The sequence below is a fragment of the Temnothorax nylanderi genome, unplaced genomic scaffold (assembly GCF_030848795.1).
Source record: "Temnothorax nylanderi isolate EJ_2023f unplaced genomic scaffold, tnyl_v1.0 TNYL_tig0171_pilon, whole genome shotgun sequence".
Classification (NCBI taxonomy): Eukaryota; Metazoa; Arthropoda; class Insecta; order Hymenoptera; family Formicidae; genus Temnothorax; species Temnothorax nylanderi.
The window spans coordinates 156136-178360 of NW_027249233.1; the positions used below are offsets into that span (position 1 = coordinate 156136).

Consider the following 22225-nt stretch of genomic DNA (forward strand, 5'->3'; position numbering starts at 1 on the left):
AATCTTATTTTTAATCGTAAATTTTGTTCATAAAAAATAAAAACAAATAATATTTATGGCCCAATAATAACTTCTTTGCAGAATTTATCTAGAATTATAAATCTTTTGAAATGTAGCACTAAATATTATGAGGTAATTTCCGTAGGACAATGTGAGACGCAGCGTGAATCTGGTATTTGTTTGTCCGGAAGCATTTTTTGTGCTTTAATAACCCGAACTATTTGTCTAATCCATAAAGAGCTATAAAACTATTAAAAATAAAGTCAGAACTCTCAATACTTGATGATAAGTTTTTACAAAATGATACGCCAGCTTCACGGCTTTTCTACATTTATGCTTTGTGAAAACCAATATTCCTCGAATTACAGATTTTCGAACCATTTTCCTGGTTATGGCTTGATGATAGACAACAATACTTGAACCTGTTTTTACGTTTTGGCCGTGCGCTCACGGATGAAGAAAAAGAAATGGTGGCGCAAGAAAATTTGTCGGAATATCTAAAAGAGAGAAAGCCAGGACTGGCTGATTTTAAAAGAGAAATTGATTACTTTATGGGACTTTATAAAAAATGCGACGAGTTTGAGAATGAAAAGATTTTCTTGCGTTGGCTGCGGCTAGATGTAAGAGCCTTGAAACAAACTCTATTAAACACGATCTGCAAGTGGACTAATTTATTCAAGACACATCTGGTTGATCATGTTAATAGCGAGTACGTATATATTCGTTGTTACATATACACTATATAATCGTACATACCTTATATATTTTTTAAAATCTTATATATCTATAGATTAATTTATATTTCATAATATTGAATCAATAGTTAATTTTAGTTATTTTATATATCACAGACTTAGAAATCTTAGCGAATTCTTGACAAATGCTTTAAAGAAATTTACCCAGCCAATCGCACCGGATGATTATGAGGATTTGTTAAATACTATATATTATTTAAAGGAAGTGCGAGATCGACAGTACCAGATCGACGATATGTGGGAACCTATCAAGGTAATAAAAGTAGAAAATATACAAAAAGTAGTGTAACTCTTGTCTGTTTTTAATATCATATAAATTATAAATAAATATACTGTGTATCTTACTTGTAATAATTTATATAAAACGGAACATCTAATAATAATTCATTTATTCGATCACAGGCGATTATAGATCTCCTTAAACAATACCAAGTAAAATTCGGTGAAGAAACGTATAACTGGCTAACGGACTTACCGGAGCAATGGGCAACGGTCAAAAAATGGGCAGCGCAAGTGAAACAGTTTGTGAATCCTCTAATGGCACGACAAATCGACTTGCTGAAGAAACGTCTCAATTATTATGACTTCAAGCAACAGCAGTATCTAGCGCAATTCCGCGAGAACATCGTATTCAGGTAAAGCAGCTGCAGCAATATATTATTTAAATAATAAATAAAGTTATTAAAAACCATATATATGAGATAAAGATCTATGATTCCTTTAAAAAAATTTTTTTAAGTTTGCCTATGCAAATTTTCGATTTCCTAATTATTTAAGTACAACTTATGTTTTAATTGCAATCAATCAATAGTTTCGATTGTATAAACGTGTACGAAAAATTGGACAAGATAAATGAAGAAATTCTGGAGTTTGAAAAGGAATTAAAAGCATTACATGACCAGGCGAATATATTCGAACAGCAGATAACGGAATTTAAGCAAATCAAGCTCGCTAGAAGAGAATTAAGACTTCTGAAGAATCTTTGGGATTATGTTAATATCGTTACGTCGAGTCTAGACGAATGGAAAACAACATTTTGGAAAAAGATAGACGTCGAGGGAATGGAACAGGAGTGTAAAAAATTAATTCGGGAGTTGAGACGTAAGTTTTGTATTGATAAATAACTGGTGCATTTAATAATGAGAAACTGAGTTTCTCAAAATCACACACACACACACACACACAAGATGTTAATTATATTTTCTCAATATTTAAATATATATTTTTTGATATGTATCAAAAGTGTCACACAACACGATCTGTAAAAAAAATAAATGTATTATTACATTATTTATATTATTTTAGAATTAGATAAAGAGGCACGAGCTTGGGATTTATACGCTCGCGTAGAAGCGCAAGTGAAAAATATGATGTCATCACTAAGAGCAGTTTCAGAACTACAAAATCCCGCCATTAGAGATAGACATTGGCAAGAACTTATGGCTAAGACCCGGGTGTGTAAATAATGCTATTTCCAATGTCAATACTTTGAAATACTCGTTTCATAAATTTATCAATCATTAAAAAATGTTTGATTAAAGAATTTTTGAAAAATTAATTGGAAATAAAAAATACTTAAATTAATTGATAACAAAAGTTATAAATACTATATAAATCAATAAACGTATAACAAAAAATAATATATATTTAATATTATAGGTGAAATTTACTATGGACGATAAAACCACTTTAGAAGATTTATTGAAATTAGAGCTTCATAAATTCGAAGAGGAAGTTAAGGACATGGTGGACAAGGCAGTTAAAGAAATGAGCATGGAGAAGGTCCTCAAAGAGTTGCATAATACATGGGATATTCTTGAATTTGGTAAAGAGACGCACGAACGCACTAAACTCAACGTGTTAAATATAAGTGAAGAAACGATCGAAATGTTGGAAGAAAATCAGGTACGTATTTCATTCAAATTTCTGGTTCTGAAGTGGGACAGAGAAAAGATTGTTATCGCAGGTACAATTACAAAATATGTTGGACTCCAAATATGTTGCCTACTTTCTCGATGAAGTGATAGATTGGCAACAAAAGCTTAACACTGCAGATGCTACAATCAACGCCTGGTTTCAAGTCCAGCGAGCTTGGATGCATCTCGAGAGCATTTTTATTGGATCGGAAGATATAAGAAGCCAATTGCCAGAGGAATCAAAGCGTTTCGAAAAGATAGACAAGGATTTTAAAGTAATTTTGAGAAATCTGACAAACATAACATTAAGAATTTTTTGTAGTAAAAAAATTTTATTGGAAATTATATTGGAAATCAATAATTTTTAGAACAATTGCATCTGCATTTTTCTGACTTAATTTTAATAATTTATATAATTTCATGATTACTAATTGAATATTTTCGGATTTTCTATCAAGGATTTGTTGAAGGAAATGCTGAGCAATCTAAATATAGTGAAGTCAACAAATAAACCGAAACTTTTAGATCGACTCGAGGAATTGGAGAGACAATTAAATATTTGTGAAAAAGCATTATCCGATTACCTGGAGACAAAAAGATTAGCTTATCCACGTTTTTATTTCATCTCGTCCGCAGATCTACTAGACATATTAAGTAACGGTAATCTCTCCCCTCTCCTCTCCTCTCTCTCTCTCTCTCTCTCTCTCTCTCACGATAAGTTTATTTTGCGGAAACCTACACATTTTATTGCAATAGGAAACAATCCCGAAATGGTATGCAAGCATTTGTCCAAATTGTACGACTCGTTGGCAAAACTTGAATGGAAAATTGAAGAAGAAAAACCGACGAAACACGCTAATAGGATGATAGCGAAGGATGGCGAGGAAATGGCCATGCATGGGACATGCGACTGTACGGGGAAGGTATTAAGTTAATCAATTCTACAAGATGAGACTTAATAAGATACATATGACATGTAACAACACACACATATACAATAACATATAAATATGATATTGAGCCATAAAAGTCATAAAGCTCATAACTGACTCTTACGTTTTTGCTCAACAATAACAATGATAAACGTATGTTTGGTATGCTCTACAATTTTCCTTATATTTACAACTTGATGGCAGTGCGCTATGCTACTCCGACTATCCGCGGCAATTACCCCTGTGTGTAATCGAGATGATCATGTGATTCACAGGTTGAGATCTGGTTGAATCGCGTCACGGAGGCAATGAGAAAAAGCGTGAGATATCGTTTTAGTCAGGCTGTTGCCTCGTACGACGAGAAGCCTCGCGAACTTTGGATTTCAGATTACGAGGCACAGCCAGCTCTATGCGGCACGCAAATCTGGTGGGCCTCCGAGGTAAATATGGCATTTGCGAGACTCGAGGAGGGATTTGAGAACGCGCTCAAGGATTATCAAAAAAAACAAATCGGCCAGCTGAACACTCTGATTGCAATCTTGCGCAGCGAGTTGAGCGAGAACGATCGGCAGAAGATCATGACTATTTGTACTATCGATGTGCATGCGCGTGACGTGGTCGGAAAATTAATATCTATCAAAGCAGAGAACTCTTCTAGCTTTGCATGGCAATCGCAGTTAAAACATAGGTGATTTTAAATAATCTCTTTATTATTTAGAAAAGTAATCGCGTGTGACGTATTGAGAAACTTAAAAAAAAAATTGTCTGTTGATCGAAAATTTCTATTACATATATATGTATAACAGCGTTCTATACTTGAATTCATATCAATAAAAAAGTGACGATTTAAAAGAATTTTTTCTCCAATTATCCAAAAAACGTACAAGTAAAATTTGCAAATATAGAGACTAACATTAATATATTGATAAATCAGTTTCGAAAATAAGATTATCGTAATACAACCGTATTGAATTTCCATCCCGGTATTTCATTCCCGTTCCGATGCCGTAGACACTAATCTTGTTGCGCAGGTGTAGGAAAAAAGAAAATTGAAAGAGATTGTTTCGCCTCGTAGGTGGGACGACAAATCAGGAGATTGCTTCGCCAACATTTGCGACGCGTGTTTCATATACGCTTACGAGTACCTGGGTAACGTGCCACGGCTGGTAATTACGCCGTTGACGGACAGATGCTACATTACGTTGACGCAATCGTTGCATCTGATAATGGGCGGAGCACCGGCTGGGCCCGCGGGGACGGGGAAAACCGAGACGACCAAGGACCTCGGTAGAGCCCTTGGACAAATGGTTTATGTCTTCAACTGTTCTGAACAAATGGATTATAAAGTACATTCCTTTTCTCTCTCCCCCCCCCCTCTCTCTCCGTTTCTTATATGAGATTCTTGGACGTGCAGTTTCAAAAGATTTCGTCTTGCTGAATGTTTTTGTGAAATAAATCTACTCTTTTTATTATTAATTTTTTATAAATATCAACTATATCGTACAAAGTGATATGTATATATTATATATAATCCTTCCATTATAATTGTGTTTTCTTCTTCTAAAATACTTTTAAGTTTTCATGTTACATCGTAACATATTTAGCAAAACATAAGCAGCTAGAAAAATCAAATTTTATTATTTTGTGACTTTTAACCATTTTGTATATATTTTTATTCTTGTAACATTAACGTCTATGTCTTTTTGAATGTGTTTAACATACCGAGCATAAAAAGAGAGAAAAATTTTACAAAATATTTCTAATATTTTTGTTCAACGTACAAACGTATAACGTAAATAATTAGTATATCTGTTATCTCTGAGATATACATATTTTAAATAAAATTAAAAATAAAATTCACAAATTTATTGTTTTCCGCTCGAATATCCATAGTCGTGTGGCAACATATACAAGGGACTAGCACAAACTGGAGCATGGGGTTGCTTCGACGAATTCAATAGGATTTCCGTCGAGGTATTGTCGGTCGTGGCTGTGCAAGTAAAATGTGTTCTAGACGGAGTAAAAAACCGAAAAAAGAAATTCTTATTCTTTGGAGAGGAGCTTAATATCGTGGATACAGTTGGCATATTCATAACGATGAATCCGGGTTACGCCGGTAGAACGGAATTACCCGAAAACTTGAAAACATTATTTCGGTAAAAGAATTAAACGGATTATCGAGAGTTTAATATCGTGTAACTGATCCAGAATAAATCAACAGGCCTTGCGCTATGGTGGTGCCCGATTTTGAACTAATTTGCGAGATTATGTTAGTGGCCGAGGGCTTCCAAGAAGCGAGATTACTGGCGAGGAAGTTTATTACCCAATACACGCTATGTCGAGAGCTTTTATCCAAGCAAGACCACTACGATTGGGGTTTGAGAGCCATCAAGTCCGTTTTAGTCGTCGCCGGAAAGTTGAAACGTGATGATAGGCAAAGGCCGGAGGAGCAAGTGCTAATGAGAGCGCTAAGGGATTTTAATATGCCAAAAGTCGTGACTGATGACGTGCCCGTGTTCATGGGATTAATAGGTAAAAGGCGGATTAATGGTACTAAAATTGAGTATGTGAGGTACGTCGAATACATCACACAGAGAAAAAAGTTTATTAGTGTATCATATTTTATGTTGATCGTGTTAGTCAGAAATAACAAAACAATTTATTAAGAATATCTTTCTCTTATCATTTTTAATCGTTTATAACTTAAAAATTACTCGTTTTCCCGATTTTTGTTGCGATAAAGTTGTAACTTTATAAATAAGTTAAAAAAATCTGTAAACAAAAGTAGGATGATCAATTTTAAGACAGATTATATAAGTATGTATAACTTTTTCTACATACATTGATGTAATCTCTATGCAATTTTGTTTTACTACTTAGGAGATTTATTTCCTGCATTGGATGTACCGCGAAAGAGAGATCTAGATTTCGAAATAATGATCAAAGCTGCGGCTCTTGATTTAAAGTTGCAACCAGAGGACGGGTTTATTCTCAAGGTACATTATACATGTAATGTTCACCTTGAATGGTTAATTGGCGAGCAAAAAGAAAAAGGGAGAGTGAAAGAGTTCTCCATCGGTTCGTTTCAGGTGGTACAATTGGAGGAGTTGTTTCACGTTCGACACTCGGTCTTTATCGTCGGCCTCGCCGGGACCGGTAAGACCGAAGTCTGGAAAACGCTTAACCGAACGTACTCAAACCAAAAGCGCAAACCGCACTACAATGATCTGAACCCAAAGGCGGTGACCAACGACGAGTTATTTGGTGTCATTAATCCGGCAACGAGGGAATGGAAAGACGGGTTGGAAGATAGCTCACCCGTCAATTTTCAGCGCGCGATCAAACGCGCTACGCGCTTATATTAGCCCAAGCTCCGTAATAGGCTCGCCACGACTCTCTATTCTTATTGCTACTTTTGCAGGTTGTTCTCCATGATAATGAGGGAGCAAGCCAACATGGCCGGCGACGGTCCAAAGTGGATCGTGTTTGACGGTGACATCGATCCGATGTGGATTGAATCTCTAAATACCGTGATGGATGATAACAAGGTTTTAACATTAGCGAGTAACGAAAGAATTGCGTTAACGAAACATATGCGCCTCCTCTTCGAAATATCGAATTTAAGGTGATCGCTTAGTTAACAGTCAGCAGTCAACTGTTTTTTTATACAATTTCCCCTTTGTAATAATTAGATTAATTAGAATATAAAACTTTTCAACTAATAAAAAATGTTTTCAGTTACTTAAATGGTATCTTAATAAAAATTTAAGCATTATATTAAAATTTGTTACATTTATCATCTAATCATAGAAAGAAAGTTTATTCAAGAAATCAATCGACAAAACTTAAAGACAAGATCAAAACACAAAAACTAGTATTATTATAGTTTTGCTTTGTTCTAACAATGTTAATATAAAATGTGGACTTTATGGCAAAAAAATGTCATTTGCAAATAGCGTTGCTTACGTATTTTCGATGTATGTGTTTTTATTTCAGGACAGCTACGCCAGCAACGGTGTCTAGAGCGGGAATTTTATACATTAATCCACAAGATTTAGGCTGGAGCCCGTAAGCAATAAATACGTTGATATACGTTATATTATAATACAGGATATTTTGAAGTTAAAGAATAAAGACTTGATGATAATTATTGCTTTGAAAAAAATTTTTGATTTGCGCGATTTCTAATTTGACTCAATTCATTTACGTTGTTAATAGTCTCAATTATATTTCCGAATTTAAATGGAAAAATTTGTCTGCAGATTCATAACAAGCTGGATAGAAACAAGAGATCATTCAGAACGCGCTAATTTGTCGATACTCTTCGAAAAGTACATTCCACCTCTGCTGGAAGTAACGAAAGCAAAATTCAAGAAGATTACGCCATTACCGGAAATATGTCACTTAGAAATGCTTTGTCACTTACTCGATTGCTTTCTGACTAAAGAAAACGTACCGCTGGACTGTCCAAAGGAATGGTAATCAACAAACATTAATAAATAAAATTTTGTATTCTAATATTCTCCGCAACCTTTTACGATGATCAATGGTAAATAAAATATTCTCCAAAATTCGTACATTAATATTTTAGGCATGAATTATATTTTGCATTCGCCTGCATTTGGGCGTTTGGTTCTGCAATGTTTCAAGATCAGTTGATAGATTGGCGGAAGGAATTTAGCAAATGGTGGCAAAATGAATTCAAAACTGTCAAATTTCCATCGGGCGGAACCGTCTTTAGTTACTTCATAGAACCAGAAACGAAAAAATTGATACCTTGGACCGAAAAAGTCGTCTCGTTTGAATTGGACTCAGATATTCCGCTTCAGGTTTTTTCCGAGTTTTATTAGTTTATTAATTATTTCAAAGCAGGAACATAAAATGCTAAACTAAGATGTCCAAATTACAACAATGTTCAAGTAGTAAGAAAGAATAAGAACAAAAAAAATGTTCTACATATATCAAATATATAACATATTTAACGTTTAATATAGTCCGCTTTGGTGCCAACTGGAGAAACAGTGCGCTTGCGTTTTTTCATGGATTTGCTGATAAAGAAGCGCGTTCCGATCATGTTAGTGGGTGGTGCGGGCTCCGGAAAAAGCGTCATTATGGCCGACAAATTAGCAAGTTTGCCAGACAATTACAGCATTGCAAATGTTCCTTTTAACTTCTACACTACATCAGGTAAATAAGCGAGCTGGAGACAATTCAAGTTTCTAAAACTCGAATAAATTTGATTAACTTTCATAAACTTTTCATATGTTTCTGAGGTAATAACTTATTATTATCACAGAATTATTGAAGATTATTTTATTTTGAAAAAAAAATTATGTTTACGGAAAAATAGACAAATTGAAAAAATTGTCAAGAAAAATTTTGAACATGTTAATATATCTTCTTATTGAAAATATTGCATTTTGCAATTCTTTAGTAGAGTTTTATATGTATATATACAATATATTGAATATAAAATGTTAGGCATAATATATATTTATATTTACATGTAAAAACATCTTATTTCTGGTAAACACCTATCAATTGTGTTCTTCGCGAATGATTACCAATTGTATCACATTACAATCGACATAGCTTTCACCTTAACGACGAACCACATCGATTTCATTTTCGTTGAAAAGACATGTTACAGAAAGTACTCGAGAAACATTTGGAAAAGAAAGCGGGGCGTAATTATGGTCCACCAGGCACGAAACTCTTGGTGTATTTCATAGATGACATGAATATGCCGGAAGTGGACACTTATGGAACTGTACAACCTCATACTCTCATTAGACAACACATGGATTACAATCACTGGTAATAACTTTGATATACAGAGTGAGATGTGTAAAGTGTGGCAAATTAATTTCTATCAAAGTACTAATTTAAATGTTCATCTTAGCGTATAGAATAATTCATTATGATCGTTGAATATTCTACAACCAAAATGTGAATAATTAATTTGTCACATTTGAATTCCTCGTCACTAAATTGCATGGAATGTATAAAAATAACGACAATGAAGTAAGAAACTTTAAAAATATAATGCAGGTATGACAGGACAAAATTAACTTTGAAGGAGATTCATAATACGCAGTACGTATCTTGCATGAATCCTACTGCAGGTAGTTTCACCATAGACCCACGTTTGCAGAGACACTTTGCCGTGTTTGCAGTTAGGTAAATTATTTTTCTTTTATTCTCATACACACACACACACACACACACACACACACACACGAAATACAAGCAAGTACTCATCATTGTATTGACATATCTGGTGCTTGTTCTCAGTTTTCCACAAAAAGAGGCGCTCGTAATGATATACAGTCAGATTCTCAATCAGCATGTGACCGATCCGCAGCAAAAGTTTAATCCAGCGGTGCAAAAATTCACGGATCCTCTGATAGACGCTGCATTATATCTTCACGATAAAATCGCTGCAACTTTTCTACCGACGGTCATCAAGTTTCATTATGTTTTCAATTTACGTGATTTAACAAATATATTCCAGGTTAGAATCGCAAAGAATATTGATTTTACATTAACGACATTAACAGCGACGTGATTTTCCATGTAATAATGGCGATAATCCTGTTCCGATATTACGCGTAGGGGATGCTTTTCGCCCGTGGCGACGTTTTACCACTTCCGAGTCACATAATCAAGCTTTACGCTCATGAAGCGATGAGAGTGTATCGAGATAAATTGGTGATCGTTGAAGATCAGAGAATATTCGATCAGCTACTGCTCAGTGCACTCCGCAAAAATATACCCGTACGTTTAACAGGAAGAGTTTAATAAAAATTGTGGTCACGAACAGATATTTGGAATATTTGGAAATTTAGCTGATCTGCTAAAACACATCACAAATCTATTTTAATACTCAGCCAATTAATATAATTTAAAATAATATAATTTCAAAGTTCAACTTTTGCAAATGTCTTTATTTTACTTAAACATTTACTATTTTTCGTTTTTTATTTTTTCATTCTTTCAACCTAAATATTATGCCTAATCTGATCCTGATCGTTTGTGTACCTATATGTTTATATACATTGATTATTTATTTGATTGATTAATGACCTTAGGAGTTGGACGAGACTGAAATCAGTTTGGAGCAACCGTTAATATATTGCCATTTCGCGGAAGGAATTGGCGAACCCAAATACGCGCCTGTCAAAAATTGGACCCAGCTTGTAAAATTACTCGACGAAGCTTTGCTCAATTATAATGAGCTGGTATTATCTCAATCACATATTATCATCTTATATAATATATTTGATTTTATAATGTATACCTATCTTCTATACATTTCTTTTTAAATAATTATATCTCAATTCTGAGTTATAACACTATTTTATATATAGATATATAATGAAACTCTACATATTTTGAGATTAATACATATTGAGTGTTCAATGATACTTGGTGAACAGGACGGTCGTGCTTGTTATAAAATAAAAGTTTTTCCCTATTAAATTTATACTGTTTCTGTTTATAAAATTAAAATTTTATTTTTAAAGTTTTTATTCTTAAAGTTTAATAAGATAGAAACCATTCCTATTCTAATTATTTATAGTTCCGACTATGTTCATGTCTCGATAAATGCACCGAATTTATACTTGAATACTGATCAAGTCATATAATAAATATAACTCGAATTCATACTACTTCGGTATAGGTGTCCGCGATGAATCTAGTGTTGTTCGAAGATGCTGTGTATCACGTGTGTCGTATTAACAGAATTTTGGAGGCACCGAGGGGCAATGCGCTTCTGGTGGGTGTAGGTGGCAGCGGTAAACAATCTTTATCACGTTTAGCTTCTTTCGTGTCCTCGTTGGAGGTAAGTAAGATCGTTTTATCAAGCATCATAAGTACAATGCTTAAATTTTACTTTTCAATCACTTTTCAATCAACTTTTCAAATCAATCAAAAAAGGTATAGATATTTGATAGAATACAATAAATCACAGCGAGCGCAAGTAGCAATTATAATTAATTAAGTATAAACGATAAATAAAGCAATAAATATAAAGGAAGAGTCAATTATTTCCCGTTAGTTGTTACAGTTAACAAGTTGTTAAAGAAATTTATAATGACATATTTAAAATCGAAAGAAATTTGTTGAATTTATACTAAACTTTGACGTGTACATATTATAGGTGTTTCAAATACAATTGCGCAAAGAGTACTCCTTAAACGAGTTAAAAGCTGATTTAGCCGTGTTATACGTGAAAGCTGGCGTGAAGGGTATCAGTGTTACATTTTTAATGAGCGATTCTCAAGTCGCGGAAGAAAAATTCTTGGTTGTGGTGAACGATATGTTAGCGACGGGAGAAATCACGGAACTGTTTACTGATGAAGAAGTGGAGAACATCATTAATGCCGTGCGCAACGAGGTAAAATACACGTATCGCTATTCCAGTGCTATCAGAATAATCTCTATATTCAGATATAGTGCGGAAGTGGGGTATCTAGTTATTTCAAGTATTATTTGCGCACCTAAAGTTACACAGAAGAACATTTTACTATTTTGTTATATTCTATTTTACATTATTTTCCGGGTTAAAATCTGAATGCTCGATTTCTTAAATATTTAGAGATGGATCGTGTATTAATTATTCCCTATTATCATATGCTATCGTTATCCATCATGCAGGTTAAGCAAACCGGATTAATTGAAACCAAAGAGAATTGCTGGAAATTTTTTATCCAACGCGTACGAAGACAATTGAAGTGTGTTCTGTGCTTCTCTCCCGTAGGAGCGACCCTTCGAAAAAGGGCCAGACAATTTCCCGCAATAGTAAATTGCACCGCGATCGACTGGTTTCAAGACTGGCCGCAGAAAGCATTGGAGTCTGTGTCGACAACGTTTTTAGAGGTATAACGTTTTCCACAAACTCTATCTCTCTCAACAATTACAAAATTATTAAAATTGATTTGAACATGATTATAGATCTCAAGTAAAACATATACATATATCTTTTTATTAATTTATTCTGGTTACTAATTGTTTGCTAAAATTAAAGAAAACTTAATATGATTTTGGAAATATGTTATTGAAAATAGTTGAAGAAATTCAAGCATAACTATAATTCATTGGTTACTATTCTTATAATGTCAAATTGAAATGTTATTCTATTCTGTTTTGTTAAAGAACACTTTAACTAATCCGCAATTCTCTATCTTTATATCAGGAGTTAAAAGAGTTACCAGCCGAATATCGAGCTTCCGTGTCGCTCTTCATGTCTTTCGTTCACACGAGTGTCAACGATGTATCCGCGATATATTTGCAAAATGAAAGAAGATACAACTACACGACACCCAAGTCATTCCTTGAGCAAATCTCTTTATACTCCAAGTTGTTAACAGAAAAATCACATGATTTGGAAGCGATGATCTCGCGTCTCACCGATGGACTGGTGAAACTCGAGTCATGCGCCATTCAGGTAGCCTCTAGTTTATCTCTCGTCAGATCAAACATATTATAGAAATGATCGAATATATAGGTATAGCAGTCAATTAGCAAATATGCTTGTCGTGTTATATTGCAAAGATTTTATATATCCATCCTCTAAATTATTTTTTCGCAAAGTATAGGCTGACAAATTAAAGATTATTCTAACGGCTCAAGAGATCGAATTGAAGAAAAAGAATGAGATAGCTGATAAGATATTGGTCGAAGTACGTGCGGAAAATGCAAAAGCGGAGGCAGAAAAGGCTATTGGTAAGATATATTGGAGAACTATGAACAGTGATGTCGAAATAACACAACGGAATTGTAGTAACTGGGGAAGAGGCAAAAGTGGCGGAAATTAAGGAGGTAGTATTGGAAAACCAAAAACGTTGTGACGAAGACTTGGCCCGTGCGGAGCCAGCAGTGAGACAGGCCGAAGCTGCGCTTGATACTTTGAATAAGGTTAACTTTTAGACTTTGTGATTTATATTATAATTAAACAGTAGAAAATACAAACGTACTAAATTACATGATATAAATTTCGAGAAAAATGAAAATAAAATTAATGTAATAACATGAGACAAATTTTGAAGGTATAATGCCAAATCCGAGGCATTTCATAGACATGTCTCTTTGTTCTAAATTGAAATACATTTCAGTTGAATGGAACGAATAATGTCTACATTATTGCAGAACAACTTGACCGAATTGAAGTCTTTCGGATCTCCGCCGGATGCCGTGCTTATGGTCGCTCAGGCTGTACTCGTTCTATTTTCGCCGAGAGGAAAAATTCCGAAAGACAGAACTTGGAAAGCTTGCAGAGTAATAATGGGATCTATTGATGGATTTCTGTCAGAATTACGTAATTATGATAAAGAAAACATACACCCGGAAGTCGTAAAGGCGATTCAGCCGTATATCAACAATAAAGGTAATTTCATTATCAAATCTGACATTAGCATGAACGGATATTTCGTCAAATAAAATAATATGTTTTATAGAAAGTAAATAATGTTAAAATAACACGTATATGATTAGATTTCGATCCGGAATTTGTATATTCAAAATCGCAAGCGGCAGCGGGACTTTGTAGCTGGGTGAAAAATATCATGGTGTTTCATTACATCAATGAGAATGTAAAGCCTTTGAGAGCAGCGCTTGCTCAGGCAAATGCCGAATTGAGGGTCGCTATGGAAAAATTGAATTCTCTGAGAAACCGTTTAGCGGTGAGTTCGCTTCGGATATTAGGCATTAGCGTTATCGCTTCTGTTTTTTATGTAACTTTATCAGAATGAAACGATGCTTTTTCGTTGCGTACACAGGAGCTTCAGAAAGTGTTAGACATTCTGAGCGAAAAAATGAACGTGGCTTTAGCTGAGAAACAAAAATGTCAAGACGAAGCGGACGCGACTGCATTCATTATAGATCTAGCAAATCGATTGATAAATGGTCTCGCATCTGAAAATATTCGTTGGGCTGAGACCGTACAACTGTACGTAGGTTTGCCTCAATACGAAACTGTAAATTCGAAAAAAAAACAACCTATTTGAATAAACAAAAGAGACGGTCAGTTAAACAAATATCAAGTTAATTATGTATAAATTGTATGATATATGTATGCTCTTTCTATAATAATTAATTCAGTTTATTCTATTATTTATATAATTTACTCGATATTTATTTGAACCTACTATTCTATACATTTGTTAATTCAATTAGTTTCATTTTAATGTAATAAGTTTTTTTTATCGAGATAATGTCAGTAACACGTGCTGAGCTAGTTTCTAAACGCGTTTATAATATGGCAAAACAGACTAAGGAAATCCGGAGTTACTTTACCGGGAAACGTATTGCTCGTCACGGCATTCATTTCTTACATGGGATGTTTTGCGAAGAAATATAGAATGGATCTTATGAATTTATATTGGTTACCGTTTCTCAACAATTTGCAAGTGCCAATACCATACACGCTAGACTTGGATCCGTTGTCTTTAATGACTGACGATGCAAAAATCGCCCAATGGAATAACGAGGGTAAGAGACGCAACGAAAATCCCTATCATAGTGTAATATCGATTATACTAATAGATGCAGGATATTAGTAATAGATCATGGTATAATCAACAAAGCAATGATTTCTCGCGAATGAATTAATAAATATCGGAGTAAATTTTTTCGGCTGGTTTATAATTAAAAATTAAACGTATCTTTATGTAGGTTTACCCACAGACAGAATGTCCTCAGAGAACGCCACAATACTCACAAATTCGTCCAGATGGCCACTAATGATTGATCCACAATTACAAGGAATTAAATGGATCAAGAACAAATATGGGGAGGATTTGATAGTGCTACGTCTAACTCAAAAGAATTATCTCGACAAAATCGAACACGCAATTGCTAATGGAGAGATAGTGTTACTGGAAAGTATCATGGAAACGGTCGATGCCGTTCTAGATCCAATCCTAGGCCGAGTTTTAATAAAGAAGGGAAGGTACACATTGGCATATTTTCTTTTTTTTTTTTCTTCAGTAAATGGACTACTTGACGTCAAATTGACCTTGCAAAATTGATGCTAACAAAGGGCGATCAAGGTGGGAGACAAAGAGGTGGATTACGACCCGCGCTTCCGTCTGATCTTACAAACAAAACTGGCAAATCCTCACTATAAGCCGGAGATGCAAGCTCAGACTACACTCATCAATTTTACGGTTACGAAAGACGGTTTAGAGGAACAGCTATTAGGCGCCGTCGTGAAAGCGGAGCGTCCTGATTTGGAGTCGAGCAAAGCCGAACTCACGACTCAGCAGAATACGTTCAAGATCACGCTGAAACTATTGGAAGACGATCTGTTGCATAGGTACGTAAATAAAGAAAAAAGAAACGCGAATGTTTGAGATAACGGAACGTTTCTCCTTTACCCTCCCCCCTCCCCACCCCCCGATTAACTTTATGAAGAGATATCATCTTATTCAAAAGCCGAATTCTCAATTCAATATATTGTGCAATCATTCTGCACTGTTTAATTATTTACTTTAATTGTCTTATTCGCGATTCGACTTGATAAGAAAATTTATTCGCTTGTCTCACATTTTATTAGTCTAGCGCGAGGAAAAAAAATGTAGAAAGAAAGAGCAAAGAAAAAGATTTCTTTTAATTAAACATTTACATAAATATATTACTCTAATTGTTTCTCTTGTACTGAGATTGGCGACAGCGGGTCCCGATATCTTGAGCGACGTCGCTCTTGTGGAGAACCTTGAAACTACGAAGAAGACTGCCAGCGAAATCGAGGCGAAGGCGATCGAGGCGAAGATGACTGCCGCAAAGATAGACGAGGCGCGAGAATCCTACCGGCCGGTGGCGTCCAGAGCCAGCCTCCTCTACTTCATTCTTAACGATCTCAACAAGATCAACATGCTGTATCAGTTTTCTCTCAAGGCATTCAACACGGTCTTTCAAAACGCTATTAAATTTGCGGAGCCGGTAGATGTGCTCAGTAAACGCGTCGCCAATTTGATCGATAGTGTTACGTACTTGGTTTTTACCTATACCAGCAGAGGATTGTTTGAGAACGACAAGCTCATATTTTTGTGCCAGCTGACTCTTCAGGTACTGGGCCATCTCATAAATAATACGAGTAGACGACAGGATTCGATTTCTTTTGTGAAAATACATAAAATGGATCTTACGAAATTTGTCGCGTTTACTTTTCTCACGATATATCTTATATTTTACGATTACATTTTTTTCTAGATAATTTCTATAAAACAACCTCTTAAGCTGTCTGCATTATGTATAACTTTAATGTCTTGAAATGATTTTTTGCATTTCTAATTCTTGTAAATCTTTATTAAGATGCCATATATTCTAGGAAAGATTGTTATTTATGGAGTGATCTAATATTTTTCAATTATTTACATACGTAATACAAATATTTTAAAGAAATATTATATATACGATGTAGATTCTGGCACAAATGAAAGAAATAGATCAATTTGAAGTGGATTTTCTCTTGCGATTCCCTTATTTATCGGACCTCACAAGTCCGGTGGATTTCCTGAGTAACGTTAGCTGGGGCGGCATCAAGTATCTGAGCGGAATGGAAAATTTTCGTAATTTAGACCGCGATATAGATGGGGCCGCGAAAAGGTGGAGAAAATTCGTCGAATCGGAAACGCCTGAAAGAGAAAAATTTCCTCAGGAATGGAAAAATAAAACGGCCTTTCAGAGACTTTGCATAATGAGATGCGTGAGACTAGATCGAATGGTTTACGCTATACGGTAATTTGCTAGAATGTGATTTTGAAACAAACATCTAACTTTGCCGCGATTTACTCTTTTACTTCCCTCTAATTCTTCAACCATTAACATATTTCTGACGAACATAGGTACTTCGTGGAAGAGAAATTGGGAGCAAAATTTATACAGTTTCGAATGCAACCTTTTGAAAAATCGTACGAAGAAACGAGCGCGAGCACGCCGATATTTTTTATTTTGTCTCCAGGAGTTGATCCTCTAAAGGTACGTTTCCTTTGAAAAAACGTTAGAGATTTAATTTTAATCGTACATTCAAGTATTCAATTTATAAAATGGATTTAATATTGCCCGATGCAACGATACACAGTTTTCAACATTACTGAGCGATTAACAACAAATTAAAAACGGAATAACGCTTTCATGTAGGATGTCGAGAAACTTGGTAAACAGCTCGGCTTCACATTCGACGCGCAAAATTTTCACAATATATCGTTAGGACAAGGTCAAGAACCTATCGCGGAGGAAACGATAGAAATTTCAGCGCGCGAGGGCCACTGGGTTATACTCCAGAATGTTCATCTAGTGAGGAACTGGTTGCCAAATCTGGAAAAGAAGATAGAACAACTGTCCGAAGAGCCGCACGAAAATTATCGGCTCTATATTAGCGCAGAACCAAGCCTTGAACCTCACAAGTCAATAATACCACAAGTAAAAGCAAAATCCCTCAAATACGCGAGACAACGATTGCCCAAAAGACGACTTTTTTTATTCACAATTTATTCGAAATAATAAAAATGTTAAATATACCTGCTCTATATATATATATATATATATATATATATATATATATATATATTTACCTGAACCTGTGTTGCACTTTTCTGAGTTTGTTCTTCACAATGATTTTATCAAATTTTCCCAACAACGTTTTGTATTCTATTTTGGTACAATCAAAACGACAGGGCATACTAGAATCGGCCATAAAAATCACCAACGAACCGCCAACGGGTATGCGCGCCAACATTCACAAAGCCTTGGACAACTTTAACCAGGATACATTGGAATCTTGCGCCAAGGAGACCGAGTTCAAAGCTATTCTCTTCACCCTCTGTTATTATCACGCTGCTGTGGCAGAGCGTAGAAAATTCGGGGCACAAGGATGGAACAGGGTTGGCATTTTAAATTTTTACAAATTCTCGACTTGGCATTTTGAAATTTATTTTAGATCATCTGTAATTTGCGACAAAATTCTACGCTTTTAGACATATGCCATGTATATATATATGTATATTTCAGAAAGTTTTAAAAGTTCAAACTAATATAAAATATTAATTTTACATAAAAATTATAAAGCTTACAATTAGATAAGAAAGTTTTAAGTATATGAAAACATACTTCAAGTTACATACGTCAAGAACAAGGCCACATCGTGCCTCTTAATAAATATTTATTTTCCACAGTTCTATTACTAAATCTTGTTAACATCCCTAACACATAGTTGTATCCCTTCAATGTTGGCGACTTGACCATCAGTGCATCGGTATTGTTAAATTATCTCGAGGGTAATACTAAAGTACCTTGGGAAGATTTACGCTATTTATTCGGCGAAATCATGTATGGCGGTCATATAACCGACGATTGGGACAGAAGACTATGTCGAACATATCTCCTAGAGTACTTGCAACCAGAGCTGGTTGAAGGTGAATTATATCTCGCTCCGGGTTTTCCGGTGCCACCCAGTACCGATTATGCGGGCTATCATCGGTACGTGGAAGATTATTTGCCGCCGGAGAGCCCTGTTTTATACGGACTTCACTCGAACGCGGAGATTGGTGAGATTTCTCAATTAATTTCATCGTTAATCCGTCACTCTTCCTTGATTTACGTTCGCGTTAAAACGCAACGAATTTTCGCTCAAACTTGTTTGTACAGGGTTCCTCACAAGCACGGCGGAGAACTTGTTTAAAACAATCTGGGGGATGCAACCGCGGGACAGTGTCGACACAGCAGCCGGAGTGTTATCGAAAGAGGACAAGGTGAAAACTATAATAGAGGATATACTGGACAAGCTTCCCGAGGAGTTTAATATACAAGAATTGATGAGCAAGGTTAATGTCGGACCATTATTGGATATTCAAATTATCGTTATAAAAATAATCTATTGAAATTACTAAATTTTAAGGCTAAGAGACATCGGAGTAAACGTGATATTAAAATATTCTACGGATAACAGATCTAGCAATCATTATAATTATAAAGTCGTTAACAATTATATATTCAAACTGCGACAAAATTACGATGTAATAATAACTGTCAATTACATCATTGGAATATATCGCAGGGTCACATTTAACACAAGAGTGTCGCAATTGTTCCTACGTATACTTTCTTTGATATCGGCCGTTACGTTTTATGTCCTTGGCTTGATTTATCGCTACTGCAGACGTGCGAATTTCAATTCCGTCTTATCTCTCTTTGTCGCATATGTTGTCTTCACACGGCAAAACGTCAATATTAAACTTTACTTTTTACGGTAATAAATAAAACAAATAGATAATTTGATTTTCTAGACGGAAGATCGTACTCCTTTCGTTATAGTCGCTCTCCAAGAATGCGAACATATGAACGCGCTATGCAAGGAACTAAAAAGATCTCTGGGAGAACTAGATCTCGGTTTGAAAGTGAGTAACGTGATAAAATTATCGAATAGTGATGCGAGAAATCTAAAGATCCATTTCAGGGCGAGCTTACGATTAGCGCGGATATGGAAGATCTGCAAAATCACCTGTTTATGGAGTCTGTACCACCATCCTGGGCCAAGTGCGCCTATCCCTCCACTCTCGGATTGTCGAGTTGGTTCGCGGACCTGTTCAATCGAATAACCGAACTATCGAATTGGACGGTAGATTTTAATGTGAGTAAAAAAAATTACAATCCGCGAACGCGATAATGCGAGGAGATAAAATACTACAAAGAGAAATTAGATTGGGTCAGCGTATACTTTGCTCTCAAGCGTGGGAAAGAGAATTTAAATTTTGTCACGCTCCAAGTATCGAAGAAAGTGACTTGGCAAACGTTAGTCATTTACTTTGCGTTAAAATTTGACTTCCTTTCTTTCCCGACTGTGGTCACTCTAATTTCTCGCGGTGCGCATCTTTCGACAGTTGCCATCGTCGATCTGGCTGGGTGGTTTTTTCAATCCGCAGTCCTTACTTACCGCCATCATGCAGCAAACCGCCCGTAAAAACGAGTGGCCCTTGGACAAAATGTGCCTGCATTGCGACGTAACCAGAAAGCAGAAGGAGGAACTTACGTAAGAGAGACTCGGCGACGTGAGATTAACCCTTTCAGGACGGGCATCATTTTTCGATTATACAAAATTTCAAACAACTTTTTGACTTTTATCGCATGTACCCTAAATTGCTTTCACGTAGTAAGTCGTAGTAAAACAACAGGTTGCCAAGATGTTCGATATAATAAATTTTTCTAGGGAAATGTGATATGTGTCCTCGAAAGGGTTAACAGTGGATATAAACGCGATAATACAAGCTTTGCTCTGATCAGGGTGCCGCCGCGCGAGGGCGTCTACATCAATGGTTTGTACATGGAGGGTGCGCGATGGGAGGTCGCGAGCGGCGTCATCGCGGATTCGCGATTAAAGGAGCTATTGTTTCTGATGCCGGTCGTGTTCGTGAAGGCGATCACGCAGGACAAGCAGGAGACGAAGAACACGTACGAATGTCCGGTCTACAGGACCAGAACGCGCGGTCCTACGTACGTCTGGACGTTCAATTTGAAGACCCGCGACAAGCCCACCAAGTGGACCTTGGCAGGCGTTGCGATTCTCCTGCAGATTTAATCGAGCTCTCCTCGAAGACGGCGACGCGGCGTCCGCAAACGGCGTCAGCGAAGCGACGGCACGTTCACACGCGATTTCGCGCTCGTAATAGTTTCTTTTTTATGCCTCTCTTGGCGAGTCGCAACACGCGCTCGCGCGTTTGCGCGTTTGCGCGTTCGCGCAACCACAGTTTCCCGGTCGTAAATACCCATCGCAATTGACGCAGCGACCCTCTCTTCCGTGCGGGCGATAATTACAACACGCGTATTCGGCTAATTACGCGAGATTGGCATATACGCGTATACGTTGTAACGCGCTTTCTTTGTAATCGCGCTCCCAAAGTAAAGCGAGTCCCAAGTGGAAACTCGTGTGTCTCGCGTCGGCTTGGCTCGGACACGAAAGAACGGAAGGAACTTGACGCGCGCGTCTCACAGGTGGGCTCGTCAAGTTCCTCCCGAAAGGAGTATATATCGGCGTATAGTCGTCGTCGCCAATTGAGAGGATCGACAAAATGTGACAAGGTGGCGAGTGCGCGGCGCGGCGCGGATCGACGACAGTACGAAGACAGTAGGAAGAACGTCGGCTCTCGCACATCCGGTGCTTTCTTTACGCGCGCACCGACACGTACGCTAGGCTCTCGTGGTGACGCGTATTACATCAGCTGGTCGCCTTTGACAAGTCCACGGTACGCGACGACAATATGATTGGAGGTTTCGAGGAAGTGGTCACCCTTTATCGACTGCGACGTAATTATCCGTTTCGCGATGACGCATCTGGTTTCGCGTGCCGGTCGGTCTTCGCGACGACGCGACGGCGAAGCAGGGTGCGCGGAATTTCGGACACGCGAGCAAAAACGCCTTGCGAAACAACCCGCGCGAGCTAAATGACAATAACGGAACAACCGGTCAAGGTATAGGACGGATCAAGAGAGGCCTACTGTCGCGCGACATTGTAACCGCACTTGACTCACCAGAGTGTGTATGCTCTTTCAAACAACCCGCTCGACTGTATCCGCCCAAAGTATACCTATCGTTTATCCGAACAATCAAGTCTTAACGATAATTG

General features: G+C 36.5%; 1 protein-coding gene and 1 long non-coding RNA gene across 3 annotated transcripts in view; one reads left to right on the top strand and one right to left on the bottom strand.

Moving 5' to 3' along the window:
- The window catches only part of LOC139778027 (uncharacterized), a 40883-nt gene that overhangs the window by 13889 nt on the left and 4769 nt on the right, over positions 1 to 22225 (bottom strand). The window lies entirely within an intron of this gene.
- Positions 403 to 21181, top strand: LOC139778020 (dynein beta chain, ciliary). The gene is made up of 48 exons (XM_071715766.1): positions 403 to 709; positions 852 to 1008; positions 1158 to 1390; positions 1567 to 1856; positions 2061 to 2209; positions 2415 to 2660; positions 2722 to 2946; positions 3130 to 3331; positions 3428 to 3594; positions 3879 to 4291; positions 4679 to 4949; positions 5497 to 5759; positions 5825 to 6135; positions 6484 to 6599; positions 6693 to 6904; positions 7025 to 7228; positions 7600 to 7671; positions 7866 to 8081; positions 8195 to 8432; positions 8598 to 8790; positions 9243 to 9420; positions 9655 to 9783; positions 9898 to 10117; positions 10219 to 10380; positions 10695 to 10844; positions 11288 to 11449; positions 11768 to 12004; positions 12265 to 12486; positions 12803 to 13054; positions 13206 to 13332; positions 13391 to 13524; positions 13756 to 13993; positions 14101 to 14288; positions 14385 to 14554; positions 14876 to 15096; positions 15280 to 15556; positions 15647 to 15922; positions 16269 to 16674; positions 17030 to 17346; positions 17454 to 17586; positions 17749 to 18030; positions 18285 to 18491; positions 18821 to 19154; positions 19255 to 19430; positions 19893 to 20003; positions 20063 to 20236; positions 20487 to 20635; positions 20887 to 21181. Exons 1-48 carry the CDS (start codon positions 468 to 470, stop codon positions 21179 to 21181), a joined length of 10347 nt encoding a protein of 3448 aa, XP_071571867.1. The 5' UTR covers positions 403 to 467.